The sequence below is a fragment of the Urocampus carinirostris genome, chromosome 8, assembly GCF_059441175.1.
Source record: "Urocampus carinirostris isolate Australia breed hairy pipefish chromosome 8, RoL_Ucar_1.0, whole genome shotgun sequence".
Lineage (NCBI taxonomy): Eukaryota > Metazoa > Chordata > Actinopteri > Syngnathiformes > Syngnathidae > Urocampus > Urocampus carinirostris.
This window is the reverse complement of record NC_142356.1, coordinates 37,621,088-37,645,789: the sequence shown is the minus strand read 5'-3', so window position 1 is coordinate 37,645,789 and position 24,702 is coordinate 37,621,088. Positions and strand designations below refer to the sequence as shown.

General features: G+C 36.8%; 1 protein-coding gene across 2 annotated transcripts in view; it reads left to right on the top strand.

Annotated features, from left to right (window-relative positions):
• The window catches only part of LOC148361803 (high affinity choline transporter 1-like), a 35,291-nt gene extending 11,329 nt beyond the window's left edge, over window positions 1-23,962 (top strand). Inside the window, exons 3-11 of one of the 2 annotated variants that reach the window (XM_088342590.1) lie at window positions 1,691-1,849; window positions 10,999-11,200; window positions 11,274-11,387; window positions 12,914-13,069; window positions 18,592-18,740; window positions 19,393-19,536; window positions 19,623-19,776; window positions 19,867-20,084; window positions 20,771-23,962. In XM_088342590.1, coding sequence (XP_088198716.1) covers window positions 11,017-11,200; window positions 11,274-11,387; window positions 12,914-13,069; window positions 18,592-18,740; window positions 19,393-19,536; window positions 19,623-19,776; window positions 19,867-20,084; window positions 20,771-21,298 — 1,647 coding nt within the window. In that variant the 5' untranslated portion in view covers window positions 1,691-1,849; window positions 10,999-11,016 and the 3' untranslated portion in view covers window positions 21,299-23,962. The remainder of the gene's footprint in view (window positions 1-1,690; window positions 1,850-10,998; window positions 11,201-11,273; window positions 11,388-12,913; window positions 13,070-18,591; window positions 18,741-19,392; window positions 19,537-19,622; window positions 19,777-19,866; window positions 20,085-20,770) is intronic. The other variant, XM_088342591.1, reaches the window with a different exon arrangement.
• The last annotated feature ends 740 nt before the right edge of the window (window positions 23,963-24,702 follow it).

The following is a 24,702-nucleotide window of genomic DNA, read 5'->3' as shown; positions in this document are numbered from 1 at the left end:
GAAATTAACATAAATTTTATGCAAAAATCAATGTCCTATTTTACACATTTTGCATGTTTTAGAATGTGGGTATAACTTTAAACTTGAAAAAGGCATTGATTTAAAAAACACCCAAAAAAACCAGACATTTTTAAGACGCGAAAAAGCCGTAGTGTCGATCAACCAATAGCTGAATAGTTGAACCCAATACACATCTAAGACTCATTTGAATATGGTTTCCTGGAAGCACGTCTGCAGCATAAAAACAAATGTAATATCAGAGCGATTTAAATTGAATTGATTTAATTGAATTGTCTTTAATGTCATTGATATCAACGTTGTGAACCATTGTATGCAACAAGATTGGACATGGCACTCCAGGGTACACAAAATGAACATCAAAGACGAAAGAAAGAGAAAATGACAGGATAAAAAGGTAGACAAAATATTTACATATTGCTTAAAGACTGGCCCAAGTTATAGTATTATTGCAATAATTGTGAACGAGAAAGAGTAGTGCCAAACCAAACCAATGACCAACAGGAAAAACAACAGTTCATCATGTGGACAAAAAAAAGGGAAATTTAACAAAGTGTGTGGCGTTATACACTATGACGCATTACAGATTGTAGTTGTGGATAAAAAAGTTCCCAAAGTCATCCTTTGCACACTAATCCCATTTTTTCACAAAAAATGGCATCCGTCATCAATATTTTCCAAATGTTTATGGTTGGGTTTTCCAGGAGCTTCCAGTGTCTCAAAATTATCCCAGCTCAGGTCATAGATCTAATCATTAGAATTTTGAAAGAGGATGAGTCCAAGTGGGGTACTACAGTTCTGTCTCCAAGAAGAAACAATCTTGGTGATTTTGGGGGAGTACATTTCAACCATTTTTCCATACATTCACTTATATTTTCACAAGAGGGTGCTATTTTAGAACATTGCTACATTTAAAAAAAAAATCACATGTGTGCAGTCCCATTCTGAAAAGTTTGGTGGTGTCAAATAACACCTATTGCTTACCTTTTATTTTAAATTTAAATCTAGCTTCATTTACATAGTCCCCTGACTTCGAGATAACCCCCTCTCATGTTTTTCTTATCAAAGTGGCAAGAAGTCCGTTTGACTTGATCACATGCATTCTTATTTTTCTGAGGCACACCTCATACCATCTGGATGTTTCGCAGTATATTTTAGGTGAATGGAAAGCAATGTACATTTATTTTTAAATTTTATATTACATTTTTAACTTCTCTATCTTTACATTTATTTATATATGTACAAAATGTTGTTCTTGTATCAATTTATCCATGTTTCATTTAGGAATTAATATTCCACATCTGCTTATAAGTATTTAGTTATATCATTTTAAAATGTTAGCCATTTTCCCCCAAATAGAGGAGTAATATGGCTCTCGTTGTCGTCACGTGTGAGCAGGGTCATTATACATTTTCACAGCGAACGTTCTTGAGACTTGCTGGGGGCAGTCACCAATCCGATCTTGGTGGGTCAAATCCCTCCCTTCACTACGCCCCCCCGGAGAGCTATAAAAGACCATTCAGGGTATCGTTGGACCACAGTTCCAACTTCCCTCGTGTACTTCTGATGAATGAACCTCCATTTTCTCAAAACCTCACCACACCACTTGCTCCACGTTTGACTTCATTTCATTAATCGCATTTTTTCTATCTTTCTGCTGTTTTCTGGACAGCGTGTTCCACCATTTCCCGTTGAGTGCATTTTGTGCGTTGAATGCTTCTTACTTCCTGCGTTTGGACGGACTCAATCATCTGCTGTGTTCCGTGACCTGGTAGAACAGTATTGTGTCCATCTTCTCAAAGGCCTGAGAAGTTCATTACCCCCGTTTTGGGTAGGTATATTTCTTTTTCCCCCACTAAATCGCATTTGCAGTGCAGATGTCCAGGTATTTTCTTTGTCTGCGTGATAGTTGGCTTAGAAGAAAAAGTTGTTGCGGCCTTATATGTGCGCTCTTAATTGTATTCAGTGATACTGTTGGGGGGTCACATTAATCCCAGGGTGGTATACATTTCATCCCTGCTTTGTTTCCTTTTCCACACAGGAATTGTTAATTTTCCACTGCTTCGAACAGATATAGAGGGGGAAATTCTAATATGTTTGTAGAATACTGTACTTTTTAAATGTCTAAACTAAAACTTTTTTTTATTTTTGTCAAGCCTGACTATTCATGAATGAAAACTTGTTTCTCACAAGTGTAAATGTAATTATGGCATTTAATTACATTATTTTGTTTACCTCGCTCTAAAACTAATTGTCGTACCACCGCAACAGCTGTCTCTACTAATTCTAAGCGAGTGTACAGTAATAGACTCAACCAATAATTTATGGGAATTAATTACATAAAATATGTCATAAAAATCAATAAGATTATATACTTTAGCAATGGTGTTCCGTCACTATCTCTGTACACTATTGCACAAACGCTAGTTTTTTTGTCCACAACATTTTGGGCCCTTAAAGTTGCCTGCACCCTTAAACACGGTATTTTTAGTAATTTGCAATCAGTGCACACATCCCCAAAGACTTGCATTGGGTTAGTTTTTATAGGTTCTAACAGTGGATGAATTCAACCCCACCTATCCACTCAAACTCAGGCGTGGTGATGGAGAAGTGCAGCGGAAAAGTACTGAGAGGCAACGAAATGGAGACTTGCGGCTAGGGAGGAAGGTATTCATAGATAGTAATAGCTGGACTTTGCCAAGTCACACTTCTGCGCCTATATCAGAGGACACGGCTTATTTAGACAGAGAACGTCCTCATGTTTAATGTTACTCTAGTTACACTGGCAATAAATAAATGCCGAACAGCTGTCTGTCAGTCAAATGCTGCCGGAGGGTACAATTAGCCCTCTGATGCAACAAATTTAAATGTCAATAGGGGAAGTCAAACATTGTGTATGGAATTCTGGGCTTGAACCTTGCTTAAAACATTGTGAGTGTTATTTGTCACTTGGTGTGTAACTTTTGCATACTATGTAGGAGTGGCTGATCCTGTGAGTTTTGGTATAATAACGCTATAGCTGCCCAAAGGTTTTTTTTTTTTAAATCACTACTTCATAACAAAAGTCTTGAGAGCCAATGCAACAAAAATAAAAGTTTAAGTCAACATGACAACTATTATACACATTGCACAATATTTTGATAATGAAGTCACAGTGCAAAAAGTATAAACAATACAATGTAAAAACCCTTTAACAGTATGTAAAATAAAATACAACATCATCATTTCATTTCAACAGCTTTTTCCGAACAAAATTAGAGTCAAACCAAAAAAGCGGCAATGTAACAAAAATACACCCAAAACCCTAAAATTTTCAGTCCGCCTCTGTGGAGCCAGAAATACGGTAAATACATTCGCAAATGCGTAATTACAACAAAATACTTTTGCAAATGTTAACCATTAATTGATTAATTTATTCATTTTAGTTGTGAAACCAGATTCCCCTTTTTATCTTCTGTTTTAATCTCATGCGCTTTATAGTTTGATGCCTTATATATGGAAGAAACACTTTCACAAGGGTGTATTTGTGAAGGTGCGCCTTCTGGTCTGGAAATTATGGTTCCTTTCATTGCACACAATTTTTAAAATAAAATCAGTAGTGCAAATAAAGTGTAACCACAATTGGATCAAATTGGAAAGTTTAAAAACTGTCCAATCGTATGACTGTCTAACCACTTCTTTTGGTGATAGTTTGAATAAGAAGGCCGTATCAAATTTAAGACAACAGTATTGATCCGGTCCAAGTCTTGCTCAGTATCGATAATATTAATATTTGGATAGATCCACGCCCCCCAACTTCTGTGTTATCATTGTGATACACCACATAATTCACTCCAAAATGGTTGTTTAAGCTGCATACTCCTTGTGTCATGGGTTAATTACATTAATAGATAATACTCCAATTGAAAAAGGCAACTTGTCAGACCTTGTTATTGACAATTTGGAAGTTTATGCAAAATATTGAATATTGCGTTTGTATATTCAAATATTGCAAGACATTTGTTTAACTTGTAGTAATACACAGTAATCACTCCTGTAATCCCATTGTAAATAGAGTATGACACTTGACTTTACTTACACTGTTAGGCTACAATATTCGCCATTTGCAATTCTTTGTCAAGCCATTTAATGCCTCAGAAAATGCATTTTTGAAAACATGACTAAATATTATTTATACTGCTACCCATAATGATAATAATTCTGATCGTTTTAACAGTAATGATAATGATCATAATATCAATCAATTTATAATGTAACTGGTACTGTGAATGACCATTGTCATGTTTGGCTGATGCTAGCAATAACTCAACTTTGAAAAGAAAACATAATATATAATGTGATAATCTAATATAATCCTTATCTAATACAGTATATAGATATTTTTGGAATCAACAGTAATATAATTTACACTGCTCGCTAAATATCAATCTCAGGAGGTAGAGCGCTCGTCTTGGGATCAAGGGATCCCAGTTCGAATCCCGGCTCGTCCGTGTAACATGTCGAAGTGTCCTTGGGTAAGACACTGAACCCCTAATACCCCCAATAAGCAGGTTAGCGCCTTACATGGCTGCAAGGCCGCTATTGGGAAATGTGAAGCACATTGTAAAGCGCTTTGGGAAGTCAGTGACTTGAAAAGCGCTATATAAATGCAGATCATTTCATTTCATAATACGCTTTTACTGTATTGTCCCATATTTACTCACACATGAATGATGATCCAAACCATCAATTTTCAATTTTCTCGATAACTTGAACAAAGATTTTAAACAAATTTTAATATTTAGTACCGCATGAGTAAAATGCAAATTGATTACCAATGCACACGTTTATGTCAATCTCAGGAAGTAAGCATTTTGCCACATGATTTTTGCTGAAAACGAATAAAGTTGCATATGTCACTCGCGCAAACGTTACGAAAACGACTTAATAACTTTTTTTGGGGGAATGTATTAAGACAGTATACCACAGAGCATTTGCCCCGTGTATAGAAATAACTTTAGAGTAGGTTGAAAATATTTACTTTAGTGAAATGACATCTTATTTTTTGAATCTTCATCTTGGGTTTATTCTGTTGAGAATTTAACAGTTCATTACAACATAATAAGCTTTACAATAAAGCACATAACCGTTTTCAACACATGTGGTATTCAGAAGATTACGGTTTTGAACTGTTGGGTAATTGCAAAAACAGCAACCTGTTTACTTGTTAATCGATTGATAAGAAAATCTGGTCATTTAGCCAAAGCAAATATTTTCCACTTGCTCAAAAGTAACTTCTATACTAAGTGCAAATTTTCTGTGCTTTGCTGTTTTATTATATTTCTCCTAAAAATAGATACAAGTCATTTTAGTCACGTATGTATGGGGGGCCTTTCACATGGGGGTACATTTTTTCTGCATTAAAAAACCCATTTTGATTTAAATTGCAAAAATACATGTTACCATATAAATGTGCAATTTTTAAAAATACTTATATAGGTCGAATAATTTGTATAATTTTACGTAACATGAGACTCACCTAGAGGGAGCTAACATGATTGTCCATCATCTTGCTGCTAAGGGTAACAAAAAACAATAGCTCAGGAGGTAGAGCGCTCGTCTTGGGATCAAGAGATCTCAAGTTCGATTCCCGGCTCCTCCGTGCTATATGTCGAAGTGTCCCTGGGCAAGACACTGAATCCCAAATGCCCCAATAAGCAGGTCGGCGCCTTGCATGGCTTCATGGCCGCTATTGGTGTGTGAGTGTGTGTGTGAATGGGTAAGTGTGAAGCAAATTGTAAAGCGCTTTGGGAGGTCTTCTTTGACTTGAAAGCGCTATATAATTGCAGACCATTAACCATAAAAAATATATTGAGAATTAATAAGAAACAGAGCAAACAATATGGAACAACTCCATATGTCAGTCAAAAATTGAACTATTATGTTTTAGATTCTAATGTATGTTTTCAGACTTAAGTTTTTGGCTTCTTCCAAAACAATTTATCGTAACAACTTTTGACGTATGAGGGAGATACAGGCAAGTTGTGGTCAAGCAGTTTGAACATGCTTCACACTCCATGTCTCAAATGCAGAAACTCGCCGGAAGTTATTTATTTATTTATCCACTGTCCTTTAAGCTTCAGTTCAACTCGAACATAACATAATATCAAAATCTTTGAAATTAAACTTACATGTAAAGCAAGGGCCTCTCAATATTGTCTTGCGCGTGTCTAAGACCCCTGATCTACAATATCATTTCAACAAGAATGTAACATGAGACTGTCCAGTCTCCCTGAGAAATAGCAGATGATGCATAATCGCTGTCCAGTTTCACGTGTTAAGAGTATGTCGTGAGGGAGGAAGACGTATAAGGGGAGTCCTACCACCCCTTAACGTCCAAATCGGTCCAATACCCATGAGGGAATCCAAGCTTCACTAACACGTGAAATATTTGCCACACATACAAGAAAGAGGCTTTCCAAAACAACACTTACAGTCTAAATGTTACTGTGTATGAATTTCAATAAACCACATTCTAAAATGCTAGCAAACAACGTCAAGATCATGTTTGTGTATTCTTCCATTCGAATGTATCAAAATTGAAGGTAGATGTTAATGCAGTGATAGAGTACGGCATGTTCTAAAGAAGATAGAGTCTTCTGTACGACAGAAACTCTAGGCTCATGTATGCATTTTACGATCTAATGGAAATGTTAAGCGTACTACGGGGAATTCTAACTTTCCTGAACCTATACAACTCATTCCAGGCATGAGTAGGGTTTCCTCATATCCATTTTGCATTCGAGGTTTTCAAACGGCATTGCATATTCTACCATCACCTCTGCTACACAGTTTAAATAGGATTGGATAATTACTAATATCTGGCCTTTAAGAGTATCATGTCCAGATGAGTTGCCATCTTATGATTGCCCTATAATCAGGAACTAGAAACCTTAGATGATTAAAAAAAGAGGGCATTTCGTTCCATGCAGTCTTGAAGGGTGGTGCAAAACAGCGCTTGCACGTGTTTGGCACTGAGCCTGCAGTTAGGAGTTGCGCCATAAGTGGTAGTCACAAGCTAAAAAAAGTGGCTACCACTTCAAAGAATCCTTATAGGGACATAGTGTTTTATTTCGCGGCTCCTAGAGGTAAAGAAAAATTGCGTTTCATTACAAAAGAGCAATTTTGATTTGAAAGTAAAAATAAAAATACATGAACGATCACATAAACGTGCATTTTTAAAGTGCTCGTAGGTCGAGAAATTTGTATTGATTTTACATAATATGAGCCCCACCTAGAGGGAGCTGACATGTTTGTCCACCATATTGATGCTACGTGTACCCCCCCAAAAGAAAATCAAAAACCTTGTAAAACGCTGGGCAAAATGAGGAAAAAAATTGTCCGGTTTGGTCACTTTGTATCTCTGTAGTTTGTATTCTTATTACTGCTTTGTAATACTTGTTTTCGGTTGGAGTTCACAATACTGTGGCATATAGTGGTCAAATATTACTTAGTGTCCCTTTAAAAATAATTATTTGAGAGAAATGTCTGGCACTGAATGAGTTTATGACATTTGCAAAATTGTTGGCAATGAAATTACAATATAACTTTATAATTGACTATTGTTAAGTAAGTAATCTTAGTGGTATGGAAAATTTCAATCTAGCGTCTGGCACAATAAAACTTTTAATTTGGTGTAAAAATGGTAGATAGAATTTTTACAGATATTCTTAGCGCAAATGTTTCCATTTATTTTTAACAAAATTGTATTAAGTTAAGAATATCTCAAATTAAATGGCTCCCTTCAGAAAAATAAAAATGTGCATCTTAACCCATATAAAGCAACTGGCAGAATAAAAGGTACTGTCTTTATGTCCATTACATGCTCATTCACTTAGTGATGATTATTAATAATTTTGTGTTTTACCCAAATCTGTTGCTGTTATGTGACAAAAAAAAAATACCTTGTTCCCATTCTGTCAACTGCCTTTACACTTTTCACATTATTGCATTCAAAACAATATGAAAATATTGCAGTCTTAAAATACAACATCACCTTTGATTAATAGGAAAACCAATTCAAATCACTTTGACACATTTACAAGGTTTATTTATGATGCAAACAACATTTAACTGCAGATATCTATACAAATCAAATATAGGCGTGTAGTTTCACAACACATTGTTACGATCAAATTAATCCAGAAAATAAATCCATTTGATTAGTTCCACATCACACTTGTATTTTTCCGCTCTTGTCTTTCTTAACATTCTTTTTTTCTTCATTTCTCTCTCCATTCTTTTGCAACCAGAAGAACCGGAAGACCTTGTGTTCTTGTCTAGGCCTGTCAAGCACATATATTGACATAAGTGCCTCACGGCTAGAATCTGGCTTTGTTTTAACCTTTCTGGTCGTATACATTCATCAATTGCACAAAACGCCCATGAGAAATATTCCATAACTAGTGAACAATTAGCATCTTATGAATTGCAATGTGTCTTTTATTGTCTTTGGAAGTTGGAAGTTTCACTGGGGCAACTCAGTAAATATTGCGAACCAAGATAAAACGTGACCTTGGTTCCCAGACATTTACTAAAACATCTTTCAAATGCTTGGGTCACTGTGACTGAGCATATCTAATGTAATTCATTGACGTCACCTTGAGTCGATCGGATTTATTTTGTATTGCTTTTTGAATGTGGGAAGGGTAAATAGCTTTGTCATTGTCTTTTGCTTTTAATTTGATTGTAAGTACCCGAAAAGTTGTTCTCACTCTTTTCTTCACTATGTTAGTTTATTTTGTATTATACCTTGCTTTTTGTTGTTGTTTTTTGTTTTAAATTGCATTGTAAAATCTCTAGAAAACCGTTAATTTTCAGCGGTTTTATATTCAAACAAGTCGTATAACTTTATTAGTTCGGTTTCTATTAAGAGAATGTGTATGTGCTCTTTTTTAGGTTTGGAGATTGTTCTTATTGCTTTTTTGAGTAGTAGTACGAACAGATGCAGACTTGTGAGGGAGTTATTGCCCCATATTCAGCAGAACGAGTGAACGATACATAATGTACAAAGTCATCTGTCTCGATATTTTTTAACGCATGCCACATGATATAAATATTTCGGCATCCTAAAATCATAGGGTTTTTATTTAAACTTTAACATTTACCGGGTCAATTTTGATCAGGAAAAATACCTTCCACTCAGTTTTTATTGACTGTGTCTAGAGCAAATAGTATGTATTTTCTTATGGTTCAATTCCAAGTTAGTTTATTTGTATTAAGCCATGACTGTAGATTTAATAATTCTTAGTTTTTTTCTAAATGATTGTTATTTTCAAGCATCTTTGTTACATATCATATGTCATCAATATATAATTAAAACAGCATTGTGTCAAAACCGATCCCTGAGGTACACCGGATTTAATCATTTGTCTTTTTGATGGATAGCCATTCCAAGTAACATTGTTTTCAAGGTAGCTTTGGATCCAGTTCATATGTTTTCAAGCTTTGTAACTAGCATTAGATTATCAAGTGTATCAATGCCATCTTAGTATCAATGTCATCTTTTTGGTGGGTCGATCAATGGCATCATAGATCATCTTGATGGTATTCTCAAGTTCTAGGGCAATGGAATGTTTTTTTTTCCTCAATTCTTATTGAATTTTGCCATGTCTAACTACCACCAGTCTCTACAGCTGCCATTAATTAATAAATGAGTAAACTGGCTTAGCGGATTTGTGAATCGACAGGACACTAATTGAAAACGATTGGGCTGAAACGTTCAAACTGTTTTCAACAAGCTTTCCATTGCGTGTCTGTAAAATATGAATGCTATAGTGAAATAATCTGCGCTACTGACTAATGAGGTCATATCCTGCTAGTAATTGCGAGAATTAAGGCTTGCTGAAGCGTGACATCATTTGTAACCTAATGCTTTATTTCCACATATCTTCTATATTTATTTCCACCTTAATCATATTATTGTCATATCATATATTAAACCTGAAATGGCCTAACACTTCACAGAGAACAGAACATCCATTATATCTATTTAAGAATATCAGTATTTTTTGCAGAGGAAAGTACATTTGATGTACACATGTCTAGAGTTGTGTTATTGGCTTTAAAACAAGGACAATATCCGTATTTTTATCAAACAAGCCATCAAGCATAAATGAATGAATGTAATAATAGTTTTCTGGTCAACAATCATTGATTTGTGAAACAATATGTCATTAAACACATTTGGGTGTAGGATGTTTAGGCTCGTTGCCAGCAAGTGTCCCAGTACCTCGTCCATTCCTTTCCTGTGTAAACACTCGCTTTTGTCCAAACACAGGCACATACATACACAATACATACTCCCCTGGGCTTGTATTCTTCAGTCCCTTCCCTTGACAAACATTTTGGCACATTTAAATGCCCATACATTCCATTGGTAGCTGTAACTTGAGTCAGGCTTAACAGCAATATTATTTAAACTTATCGAAGTATAGTGTTAAGTTATATGCTTAAAAACTCGTATTTTACAATTGAGTGTTTTTCAATAATTATTGTGACATCGCTGAACCTATTTGGTACTGTTTTTAATTTTCACATTTTAATATTGTTAAAATTCTATGCATTTGGGGTCAAAAGGTAGGGCATCTAACAGTAGGGCGAGGTTGGGACTTCAGGACCCAATTGACTGTATGTAAATGATGTAAATGGTTATTAGGCCGCCACCTCTGTTTCTTGTTTGCCCGATTCAAAGGGTAATCTTGCTTTTTAATCCCATCCCCATATTCCTGATTTTAACCATACCCCATTCCTATATGTATTCTTATGAAAATAAATGAACCTATTTCTTCACACTTAAAGATGGATTGCTGTTGACCTAACAACTCCTTTTCTCCGACAGTATTTTCTTTACATAAAATGAAGACATGTTTCGAAACAAAACAATATGTTGAGCTAACCCAATTAGTTTTTGTTTTTTTATATGCTTTTCCTTACCCACAGATCGACAAATTGGCAATCATGACACTGAACGTGCCGGGTCTGGTGGTGATGGGAGGCTTCTATGTGCTAATCCTGGGGACAGGTATTTGGGCTTCCATGCGTTCCCGTAAGGAGGAGAAAAAGTGTACTGGAGATGGAATGGAGATCACGCTACTTGCTGGACGTAACATCAATTTGCTCGTTGGATGCTTTACTCTGACTGGTAAAGCCTTGCCTTCTTTTCTATATGAAGTAAAAAATTACTGTCAATTAAACAAAAAATCATTCTTTTGCAGCTACATGGGTTGGAGGGGGATTTATCCTCGGTATAGCTGAAGCCACATACAATCCAACGTTAGGGGCAGTGTGGGCTCTTATGCCAGTCCCTTATGTTGTTACATTTTTCCTGGGTGAGTAATACTTGTACCAGAAAATGTAATGTAAAGAACTGATGAACATTCCCTTTTTATATAACTAATGTATTTGTGGCTAGACCAGATTATAGAAGGCCATGTCGTGTCCAAAAATTCCAAAGGGCTTTGAAATTGATGCCAGCAAGCGGTAGGAAATGGCAATAAAATTAGAAGCTGACAGCAGTATGTCCTGTTGCACATTATGCAACCACTATACTCCCCGATGTAAATGGAACTCGAGCTGCATGTTTATTTTTTTGCGTAACCGTTTGGGGTGGAGGGAATTACAGCATCACATTGGTCACTTTGGGATTCATTACAATCTTAAATGTTTTGCAATATGATGAACAATTCACTTAAAAAGAAAGTCCCCAGACAGCTTGATTTTTGTAAGGTTTAAAACCAATGACAATGATTTTGACTATTGAATTTGCCAGACATTTGCTATGACTCTCGCACAAAACTATAAAAGTGTCGCTCAGGCTAAAAATAAGGACGTGAGAAATCAGTTAAGGATTGGTAATATGAGGCAACAGGTGCAAAGTGATGACTTGAAGCAGAGACCTCTAATCGCTCAGCAATACACGTACACAGAAACATTTCGAACAGGTGACCCGACAAACATACTAAGCCAATGTCATCCCTTTGTGAGGGTTATACGAAATCAGGAAATATGAAATGCCCTTCACTGTTCAAGGCTGGTATTGACTGAAGTTCCCATGCTCAGCTAATTATCCTTGGAGATGGCTTGTTTTGTCACTTATTTTACTGTCATTATTCCCTTAAACTCTCTGATTACAATTTTGTATTACTGTATTTTGCGGACTAAAAGGTGCACGTAAAACCCCAAATTGGCAATAGGGCGGCAGTAGCTCAGGAGGTAGAGCGCTCGTCTTGTTCGAATCCCGGCTCGGCCGTGTTACATGTCGAAGTGTCCTTGGGTAAGACACTGAACTCCTAATACCCCCAATAAGCAGGTTAGCGCCTTACATGGCTGCAAGGCCGCTATTGGGAAATGTGGAGCATATTGTAAAGCGTTTTGGGAAGTCATTGACTTGAAAAGGGCTGTATAAATGCAGATCATTTCATTTAATTAGAAAGTAGCCCTATATACGGACAATACGGTTGGTAAATTGGAAATGCATACAGCCATTCTACACTAGGGTTTATTGTAGACTACTGTATATATGCAATGGTTGATCAGTACAATAACATCGCTTGTTAAAATCACAAAACATTGTACGCATTGGGAATAGAACCCATGTTGTGGTGGTGAGGGCGTCAGAATGTAACCTGTCTACAAGTGATACAGATTACATACAAAAAGGCATTACATTCGATCACGTTCTCATGCGATTTTCCCCACGGTTCTAAAAATGAATCTAAGAGAATGGAGAAAGATTGAACGATATAATAAATGTTAAGTCTAATTCGTTATCAGATACACCAATGAGAGTGCTGAACATAAAAGGTAGATAAAACTACACGTTTATTTTGCATTGATGCTTTGCTTTGTCTTGCAGGTGGCTTTTTTTTCGCAAAGCCCATGCGAGAGAACAAGTATGTGACAATGATGGACCCTTTCCAGAAGAAGTATGGGAATTTTGTGAGCAATTCTCTCATCCTTCCAGCGCTGGTTGCTGATGTACTGTGGGTGGCGCGCACACTTGTCAGCCTGGGTGAGTTGCTTAATACTCTAGAATTGTGCATGTGACGTAATTCTTCACGGTGCAAAAATAACATATCTCAGGAAACAATGTACATTGCACTTAAAGCAAACTGGGCAAATGATTATTATTATTGTGTCTGAGGTTGCTTTTCAATATGATGTAGTGATACTCTGCTTCTGAAAGCTGCAGTGTTTAATCATCCTGCACTTGATAAAACTGCTCACCAGGCTAAATAGAGTATTTATGCTTGTATGGAAACCTACAAAGTCTTACCAGTGGTGAGTGCCAGGCCTTTCTTGACTGATAAACATAACCTAAATAAGTCAAGGACAACCGCTCAATTTTGAAAAGAAGGATCTTAAATGTGTACCTATACAGTACATAATATGTATGTCTACAGTACATAATATATAATAGAATAGGATAGAATTTACTTTTATTGTCATTCTTTGTAACCATGCACACAGAACGAAATGTCGATACACCTGACCCGTACAGTTAAACTGTAGCGAGCCGATGCCAAAATATGTAGGTATACTGTTGAGTAACATATTTAACATAAAAGAAGAAAACAATAACAAAAAAAATAGAAAAACACAAAGCACATTTTGTTACCAGAGAACATGTTCCACTTGTTGACTGAGCCATTCTGCAGAATGCCATGTTCCTTTTATCTACAAAAATGTGCTTTTAACTGTAGAATGATGATTAGTAGCAGGACTTAAGATGTTCTCCGCCTGCTTTGCTCCAGACAATGCTGTCCACAATGATTTTGAAGTAGGTTGAGTAGCATTGGATATAAACAATCTACATGACATCAATTGCTGTATTTTACACCTTCAATGCTCTTTAAACAAAGAGTTGTACGAAAAACAAGTCACTAATTTGAGGTGCCAACCTTTTAATAGAGCTCTACTTGTAGTTTGTATCTTTAACCTCTTTTTTAGCCGAATTAACCTCCCAAGAAATGGTTACAATTAAACATGGACATAAAGTGTGTACGAGTATGTGTGTGTATAGGTGTGCATGCGTGCGTGTATGCCTGTATACCAGGGTGTTATTCGGCGTTCATTTGTACTATCTGCCACTCAACAGAACCTTCTTCTACCACTCCACCACCCTGGTAAAACTGCCACTGTTGATGATCATTTACTTTCATAATTTTTGGGTGTTCCCAAACTTCCACAGGCCGCATTATTTTATGCAATCTATTGTGACTTCACATGCAACTTTTGGTCAGAACACAATGTGTCACTGCTAAGTTTTTATTTAAGATGCAACATTTTCTACCGTAATTGCTGCTGGATGTACGTTATGTTGCATGTGTCGATGGTTGATAGGATGAAATGGCGATGTTATGAAGTGTAAAACTGTGAACGTGCTTACGTAAGTGCGGATGTCATATTTTTTGCATGTGTGTGTTTTAACGCTGTTTTCTTTTCCAGTGGTATTTGAAAAAGGGGGGTAGACACCGAGCAGCCTGTTGATTGTGAAAGGTGATTCATTATTCAAAACAGGTTATTATTGTCATAAGAGACTTGTCTTTTTTTTACTCATTGGTTCTATGATAGATGCCTTTCATAACTTCAAGAAGGTGTGTGTGTGTCTTTAATGTTACTTCATGTTTGTAAGTGTAATGTTAGTAATTGTAAACTGTGTTTTAAAGGCTGTGCTGATATTTCACATAAGGAATGTTTGCTTATGTCTAAACCAAATAAACCAATTTAGACTAAGGACCAATGCTTAGAAAAACCTGCTTACCAGGTTTTTTTGTGCATCCCAAGTTTGCTCTTAACACAATAGACAACAGAGTTGGGAAATTTCAGGATTTAATTGAGAATGACCACTCAGTTACAGTTTAGTTCTTGTATTTAATTTGAACTGAGATAACAAACAAGGAGAATAACTGCAATGAAAATTCAAAGTGCAGAAAATAGAATTAAAATTCAATGAAAGTCAAATAATTTTCTCCTATAAAATGAAAGTTTTATTTTGACAATTGAGTTTTTTTTAATGTCAGTCAATGTACAATATCTTATAGAAATATTGCAAGGATCCTAATCCAACAATTAAAGAAGTTAAAAGTAACTTTCTTCAATAAAATAAGATTAAACATAATAAAAAGAGTGCCCTGTGATTGGCTGTCAACCAGTTCAGGGTGTCCTCGCCCACTGCCTGATGATTGCTGGGATGGGCTCCAGCACCCCCGCGACCCTACTGAGGATAAGTGGTGCAGCTAATGAGATGAGATGAGAGATGATAAAAAGAGAAAAATGCTTATTTTTAATATAAAGGTACAAGTAACAAATCTGGCACTTTTTTCAAGGCACTGTACGATACATTAAAAAAGATAACAAACATACACCTTTGGCCAAATTATAATCCTCATTGGGGAGGGTCTTCCAACTGGTTACAAAAATTTTGCAGTTGGTATTCAGCTTCTAACAAAAAAAAAAACTATTCTATTAAATCCAGGCTTGAAACTCACTTACTGTATATTCTATAGCTTATGAATGACCTATATTTCATTTGGAAAATGTCTGTATTATTTGTTATGGCAACATCCGTTGCAGCCTGGTCATCCTGGAAGGGGGATTACCTCATGTGCGGTCCCTTCTCAAGGTTTCTTCATTTTCCTCAAGTTGAGGTTTTGAGTTTTTCCTTGCCCTCATATAGGTTTTAGATCAGGTAATGGTGTAATATTAGTCGGTAGTTTGCAATAATTAAGGACTATACAAATAAATAAACATGACATATTTTGTTACTTTGAAATTAAGATACATTGCTTTTTTTTTGTTCTTGATGCGGTTCTTACATTTGAAAGAAAAAGATTAAATTTCTCATTCTCGATTATGGGTAATTTCTCAAAATTGCGCAGAATTTATTTCTACTGATTTATTTCTCAATTCTACTGCTGTCCTTATTGTCACGTGGTTAAATGTGATAAAGCATTTTTGCTGTTAAGCCTTAACCTGCATCAACATTCCGAAGGGAACAATTGTACCAAGGGAACGGTGTATTTGTGTGTATTTATGTGTTTGTGCTTATTATATGTTCAAGGGTGGTCAGGAAACAGATTATGCCCAAAAATTAAGGGAATACCGTATAGGGGATTGTCTCAGAAAATTATATTATAAAAACATTATTTTCTTTGATCCAAAAATGTCATACACTCTGGATTCATTATTAGCCAACTGAAATAATTGCAAGTTTATTGTTTTAATATTGCTTACTTTGGAATACAGTCAAATATCCTAGCTCATAGTATTAAAATATAATAAAAAAGTACACTTGTAGGCTATTGAGCTAACCATTGATATCCAAACAATATAAGGCTTGCACTATTTCTGTAGATTTGTAATGAATTCAGAAATGTATTAAAAACATTTTAATTGCATATACATAAAATAAAGAACTTAATAGCAATATTCCAATTTTTTGATACCGTCTGATGCCCATTCTGTTTCTGCAAGTTTGCTTTCAAAGGACAGCAAAACATTGGTCACTGTGAAACTTTTTTAAGAGACCATTGACTTCTAAAGTGATAATGAGCCCCTACACTTATCCACAGATGACTACTGCTTTGTTGGTTAGACTGTAGGTCATTTGATAGGTAATAATTGACCCCAATAACTTTACTGTTATTCAAACTTGTTGCAAAGGGTGGCTTGATGCCAATAATGGCAGTTTTTGAGGAGCACTAGAGAACACTGTTGTTTGAGCTTTACATTGTCATTTCTTTTGTGTTGGCTCATGTTAAATATGACAGACATGTGATAACTCTTTTGGTGAGATACTTTGTCAGTCTTGTATTTGGGTTGACAGGGAATCCATAAAAAGAAACATAGGGTTATTTAAGCAGTGTTTTCTTTCTTTGGCCAACTTAAGTGCAGCTCATGGAGCTGGAGAGGCCTCCTGATTGTCGATACACCTTTTTTTCCGCACTCTAAAATTAGCGCTGTGGCAAAGGGCACAGCTCAATTCATAAGAGGGTAGGATATGCCCTGACTTTATAAAGCATACTGACCATGAATGCGTATGATTCATGCAAAGTTACAGTATGTAATGTTATGGCCTGGAACAGCTCAGATCGCAAAACAGAGTCTCGTGTGACATGAACCGATGCAAAGTGATTGAGTCGACAGCTGGCATATGGTTGTAAAGTTCCTTCCTGAATAAAAACTTGCAGTATTTTACTGTTGGTGATAAACAGTAATGTGTTTTGGCTTTCAAATAGACACAAAATATAGCGGGCCACACATTCCAAGTTGAAATTTACTCTTTCTAGGAAAACCCTCCAGCGATTTTTATTAACTCCAAAAGGCATGAACATTAAATTTTTCCCTACATAAAAAAAGAATTACGTCGCTGCCTATCTAAATTTTTCTGTCATTTATGGATTGTTTTTATTTATCATAAAGAAAGTAAACATTCCGTAAATACAAAAAAAAGACAAAGAATGTTTTGGATTTGTTTCAAATGACAGTAACAGTGTTAAAATAATCACAGAAATTAGTTGAGGATACTAAAGATTTTTGGAGACTAAAAGCAAATGGTAAATCAGTCCAATTGTCTCTTTTATTCACCACACGTGGATGTGGTTTCAAAGCGTCTTGTGCTCTAGAATGATTACACAGAGCTCACAAAGCACATGCTGGCATTTTCATGTCAAATGTAAGAGGGCCATTGACAACCACAGTCAAAGTCATTAGGCAAGGAGGTCCCTTAAGTGCGTGACAACTAAACTAATTTACTAACAATATTAACATACACTAGAGCGAGGTGGAAAGTGAACAACACAATGCGTACAGTCAAGTAACAAAAGCTTTTTTGTTTGTTTATACTTCCATAAGTGTGTTGGGCCAACAAGGGGTGGGTACGGTAGACCAGAGGGTGGTCCAGTAAGTGCCAATAGATGGTGCAGATCTGACACTTTTCTGTTTAAGGACATTGTTGTCGTGTGGCTGCAGGCTACGGCTGGGGGGACCCTGGCAATGTGGGAGAAGAGACAGTAAAGGTAGTGTCGTTTTGCCTGTCTTGTTTGAGTAAAAAAGCGGTTTACATTCACTTATCTAAATGTACTCAGTTGTTTTAGTTGTTTTGTTTATTTTGTCATAATCAGTGTCTTTTTAGGGGTTTTTAGAGTCACAATCAATAGGCTGCTTCTCTTGTGGTTCTGTTTTTAATATCATTGCTTTGTGTCTATTTGGTGCCTATGGATTTGTCCTTAAATAAGTTTAAGGCAGAAATATCTGCCCAACTGTAAGGTTATTGAACTGATATGCAATTGTAATTTTTTTTGTCCGAACACGAATCAAATAATGTCAAAATTAAGTTATTACGTGGCTTCTTCATATTGGATGCATGACATTGTGTGTTTGTATTTGTCATAATGAATAACTACAAAAATAGACTATACATCGTAAAAACTTAAACCCGTCACCAAAATACATTGCATGTGATTGATAAAAGTATGTGTAAGTGTTGCCCAAATGTTGGTCAATGCTCATCACGATGGGGTTTTGTTCTAGGTGGAACTATGCGCGTGATCCTGGACCTTTCTTACAACTATTCCATTGTCATCTCTGCTATCGTAGCTGTTATCTATACTCTCTTGGGAGGGCTTTATTCTGTGGCTTACACAGATGTGATTCAGCTCATCCTCATCTTTGTCAGCCTGGTATGTAATTCGCCCACCGTTTTAACGAATAAATGTGTGAAGGAATTTCCAATTGCAAACAAAAACATCTGTACATAGATTTTTATCAGTGCATTTAACATCCTGGGATGTTTGCTGCAGTTGTAGTTTCTGCTTAGCTAAATATCAAAAGTGTTGCCATCTAGAACAGCTGACAGTATGGCTTGGTGTCAATAATTCTGGGGAACATTTTTGTTCAGTAACACTTATGTTTATTAAAACTACACTGGCACTGTTTGTGCAGTCATGTTCTGTGTAGTGTGTTGACCTCACTGGACGGAAAACTAAAACAAATGTCTTTTTAGTGTAATGTCCGTGCTGAAAATTTCTTGATCATTGTAACTAGAGCTGATTGCGCAGCCTCGCAAGAAGCTATATTTAGTTTCAGTTTTAGAAGCTCTTGATGGTTGGGAGCAGATGCTTTTCGTGGAGTTGAATACTGTTTTTATCCTTATGTTTCAATCAGTCTGACATTCTATTCACAGCTTTCAACCATACTCATATCTATTTGGTTGTTGTTTCTAAACTTTGACAATTGGCTCATGGCAAGGCTTGGTGTGGTCTGTATCTTCCTGTAACACCGCAAATATTCTGCAGGAATCATGAAACCAGCTTTGTTTTTTTATGTACACAGTACACATGTGTTCCTTTCCTCTTGACCAACCCTTACTCAGTGGACATCTCGCTGACGGCCTATAACTACACCTACCAGGCTCCCTGGGTTGGCACGGTGCCGCTTGACGAAGCTGGCAAGTGGTTTGATGACTTTATGCTGCTGGTGAGTCCAGAAATATTTTAGAAAACTCATAAGACTCAATCTGCTGTAATTAAAACAACAACAATTTTCGATTTTGTGTTTAACAGGCACTCGGTGGTTTGGCCTACCAAGCGTTTTACCAGAGGATTCTGTCTACCTCATCTTACTCCCAGGCTCAAATTACTTGCTTTATCTCTGCTGCCTTCTGCCTCATTCTAGGTGTCCCCTCAGTGCTAGTGGGAGCTGTGGCTGCATCTACTGGTATTTTTTTTAACTCCCGTTTTAAAGGCACTTCTGCCTTTTCTGTTCTTAAATCGAGCACATTTCAGATCAGTTGTCCTTATAATATAGATTGGAACTCGACCGCCTACGGATTGCCAACTCCATATGATCGTGGCGAAAAAGGTGCTGTCCTCCCCATCGCCCTGCAGTTTCTCACGCCCACCTACGTGTCCATCATCGGGATCGGAGCTGTTGCTGCTGCTGTCATGTCCTCTATGGACTCAGCCCTGCTGTCCTCTGCATCATTGTTCTCCTCTAACATCTACAAGAACATCATCCGCAAGGAGGTGGGAAGAACAGTGAATGTCCTGACATTTAAATAGATTTACCGCTGGTCGCAGTTAGTTACAGAATACAAGGTGCTACTTTTTTTGCTACATTTCAAATATTTCAATTAGTCGTTAATTTTTTTCCCTCTTGTCCTGGTACTGCTTTAAAAAATTTAACCCAATGTGGCCCATGACTCAAAAACTTTACATTAACCGCGATAACCCAGGGATTACTGTGTATTCAACTGTCAGACATCTGACAAGTCTCCGGCTTACTTTTGCTTTAAATGTTGTTGCATCAACAACGTATGTCATCATATGCCAAGTCTGCCTTGCAAGTAGTGTTTGTATTGGCTGTATCCAAGCTCTAATTGTCCCAAACTTTATACGTTTTTGTACGCATACTTGATGTTGATGCCGTCATTTCTGTATGCTAATGCTCCAAACAGATGCTATTGTGCATGCGCGTCTTTAAGCAGAGATTATAGTCATGTAAAGATGCTTCACTATGTCAATGGAATTCATTGCCAATTATTACTTATCGGCTTTCGTCGACAACATTGATGACTCATTGCAGCACTTGTTGCAATATTATTTGCATGATACAATGGTGACCGCTGGAAGAGTCATCCCAAATATTCGTCATAGTGTCACCTTGATTACAAAGCCCATTGTAAATTGATGTGTGTGTGTCTTTGCCTCAGGCCTCGGACCGTGAGATGCAGTGGGTGATCCGGATCTCCGTGTGTGTTGTGGGTGTGATCGGCACTGGCCTGACCTTCTTAGACAGCAGTGTCCTCGTCTTCTGGATCGTGGGCGTAGACATGTCCTACACCATCATGTTCCCTCAACTTGTCTGCGTTCTCTTTTTCAAAACGTCAAACAGCTACGGCGCCACCGTGGGTTTCTTGATGGGAATCACTCTGCGAATCTTGTGTGGTGAGCCCCTCGTCAATCTGCAGCCCATCTTGCGCTTCCCCAACTGCCGTCTGAATGCTGAGGGCATCCTCACTCAGTTCTTCCCCTTCCGCACGTTTATCATGCTCGTCTCGCTGGTCACCATCGTGTTAGTGTCTTATGTGATGGCTGTGGGTTTCAACAGCGGTTTTTTACCGGAGTGGTTGGATGTGTACAAGATCAAACCCAAACAAATCAAGCCCCGTCCAAATGTGCCAACTGAAGAAGTTGAAGAGATGAATGTAGTCAAGCAGCTATTGGACACCAGCTGCTGACCTTCCCCTCAGTCAAAAATGGCCAGCAATGGGAGGCGGTCACCATGCGTTCGTCAAGGACGTTGTCAATACAATCTGGACAGAATCTGACAGCGTTTCATTCTGAACAGGTCAACATTGGCAAAGCGTCTGCCAAATTCCCTAGCACCCGTATTTCAGTTTCCTTTTAACAATAAATACATCGGATCAACTTATGGTTAAATAGCTATCTAGCCAGTGTAGCGTTCAATGATTCATTAAAAACTTTCAATAGATGAGCCTTTTTTGTAGCTAATCGCACATCTCTGCAACAAATAGGAGTTTCTATGTGGAAAAAAATCATTTGAATCGATAAATTGTTTTATGAATAATTAATTTGGGATTGGTACAGATTTGCAGAAACATCACACTAGCAAGTATTCTGTGTTTTTTGGATTGAAATGTAGTCCTAGACTTAAGTGCACATGTAACACTTATGTGGCCATCTGCACAAGAACAAGAAATTCAGTCCAACTGAAGAATATTGAACTCCCTTTTATACCTGATGTATCAAAAATTCATTTTTCTAATGACAATTCCGAGTTGTCACTTCGGAGACAACTGCGACAGGCAATCATTGAATAAATTGATTTTGATTTGGCACGTTGAGATTGTGATAGGCAATTCAAATTTTTCGAACCATGCTGTGAACAACTTTGTGAACAAACTTGTCATTGAGAATGTTGTATTAGAGCCATTTCAGTAGTAGTAATACACTGACAGGGCAGTATACTCATTGAAATAAACTTGACTGTTGTTTATTTGTTTTGCTCACCCGCAGCCAGTTATGTGAACATTTTCTAAATTTGAACTCTAAAGCAGAAGTACAGAGTTTTCTGCGGTAATACTGTGACGATGAACCCAAAAAAACTACGAAGCCCCAGAATTTCTCACCTTATCCAACTGCACTCAGTGTTGTTGGTCAAATGCTGCTGACAGTGGAATGTATTAAATCATGCAAAGATACAGACTTGTCGAAACGTCTTTTGTTCTGAAATCTTTGTGTCCCGACACTCATTTAAAGCACTCACTGGTGTTGAAACTTTATTATTGGATGCAGTAGAATGGGTCTGTGCATGCTACAAAGAGTTCATTTATGACTGCTAATTAAAACAAAATGTCAGATGAACCAAACTTTTTTTTTTTTTTTTGCAAAATCAAAGATAATTTCTTGCATGCATATTTTCTAGTAACCGGGATTTCTAGTTTTCTTACACGCTTGTACAGACGAAATTCTATTTGTACATTGACTTGTCATTTTTATATCAAGGGGTAGTATTGTTATAGTTTTAGGTGAACAGTGCAAATATGTGTATCTTGGGTAAGCAATAAGTGAAATTCGCCTTTTGTTGAATAAGATAAATGTCAACCTTGTATCACTATGTTCGTATGGCCTTTCAGCAGTTTTCTCACACGCTGCACATTGTTACAACTATGCAGTGGGGAGCCGTCCATTTCACACCTAAGCCTTCAGTAGTGCTAAGTCTGAATCAATCCCACCCTCAATAACTGTTTTATGGCTGTCAAACATTTGCTGCGACTAAACTATGACTCATATGAAAAAGCAACAATAATAACATCATAAAATTGCACTATTATCTAGGAATATACCCAAATTTTACTCACAAAAAATATATATTTTTATTTGTGCACAACATCCATCTACCTTTCTTTCCTCGAGAAAATTTTGATTACTGTCGTACACAATCCGTGCGTTTCAGTTCCATCAAAAAGTTCTTTTCTATTGGCTTTAAAGCTAATTCTCAAAGTCGAACCTGTCCTGTCGTATTTCTGGCATACGTTTTCATTCGATTTAGGGCTGAAAATGTCCGTTCCACAGAAGCAATAGACACAGGGATATTTTTCTTTTATTTCCATCGCAGCCCCCAAGCCAATTGTTTGTAAAACCGCCTAGGCCTGCTAGAAAAGCTCGGTGACACCATCTCTGAATTATAATTGGCTAAACCAACAGCTTTTTCGCCTCATGTTTTGCCTTAGGGCCTGCAGAACTGATTGGAAAAGGCCTCAGGGTAGATTTCTGACCTGGGCAACTGCTAGCGGCTGAAATGTAAATGGTTAATTGCTTGGATATAAAAGCACACGCACGACCATGGGAAAAGTAATGAAAAGAAGCTGACAATTTGGAATTATTTAATAAGTATCCATATACAAAATATAATCAATATCACATGATTCAGATCTGTTCTCGGCCAACAGAGAAGGCTAAACAGGCCTTGACGACCCACCACTGCTTTTATGAGAATGAACACAAACAGCACATCGCAATTCAGATATTCACTGTGCAGTGCTTACTGATGGACAAATGTGCCTTGAAATAAAATTTCTGAGGCATTTATTTGGTCTCCTTTGAGGCGGTCATATTTTATTTTCTGAATTGGGTTTTTACTAAGGTCACCTAAGAACGTCTTTGACTCGTTTTGGATATATATTAAACATGAGCTCTATTGTATTCCCCCCTCTTTGTCTTTTTGCGGTTTTATACTATTATGCATGTTGGAATTAACTGTATGTATGGTGAACGTTTATTGTACTCTCTTGCCACTCGGCAAACTCCTACTTTGTAACTGATCGTTGTAAATCCCCACGGGGTGAGCTTCTTTCACAATAAAAGCTGATCTAAAACAACTACCAGGTACTTTGTTTTCTTTGTTGTGATTGTAAAAACACCCTAGTGAAGCAACAGAAATGAATTAACTTTATGAAGTTAATGGTATAAGTAATAGATGTTTAAACAACTGGTTTATAAGTCAAGGCCTGTAAGTCGTTTTTGGCACCGCGTCTTCATCTTAGCAAGTTTCTTGCTAAACCTCATCATCTGTTTGTTTTATTAGAGACACTCTCTTACATAAACCTATATTTTGTCTATTATTTTCATTTTCATTCTATTTTTTTCTGAAACAATTTGTCTTTTTTCAAGGCCTGAATTTACACAAAAACTCGAGACCGCTAAAAATCTGAAGTCACACAAAAGTCAGAAAAGAACAACTCCCCGTAGTGCCAAAATGAAATATCCCGACACCTTTGACTGCGAGCTACAAAAATGTTATGGTAGGAAGACCGTCTCAGTAAGTCATATTTTTATTGTGGATATTGGCATTAGTAATACTGTATTCTTAATTCCATGATTTAACTGTTAGCCTTAACTGCTTACGTGCCTAGTGTGCGATAATGGCAGTACTGACGTACTCCAAGGCCATTATCGGATACAATATCATTTTTGAAATATCGTATTTTAATTAAGTTAATGTTTTCTACCAATTCATCATTTGTTTGGAAGGCACATGAGAAATCTGAAAACAGTAAGGCCATTATCACATTGAAAAAATGTAATTACTGTATTCGCTAATTAGCGATTGTATGGACAA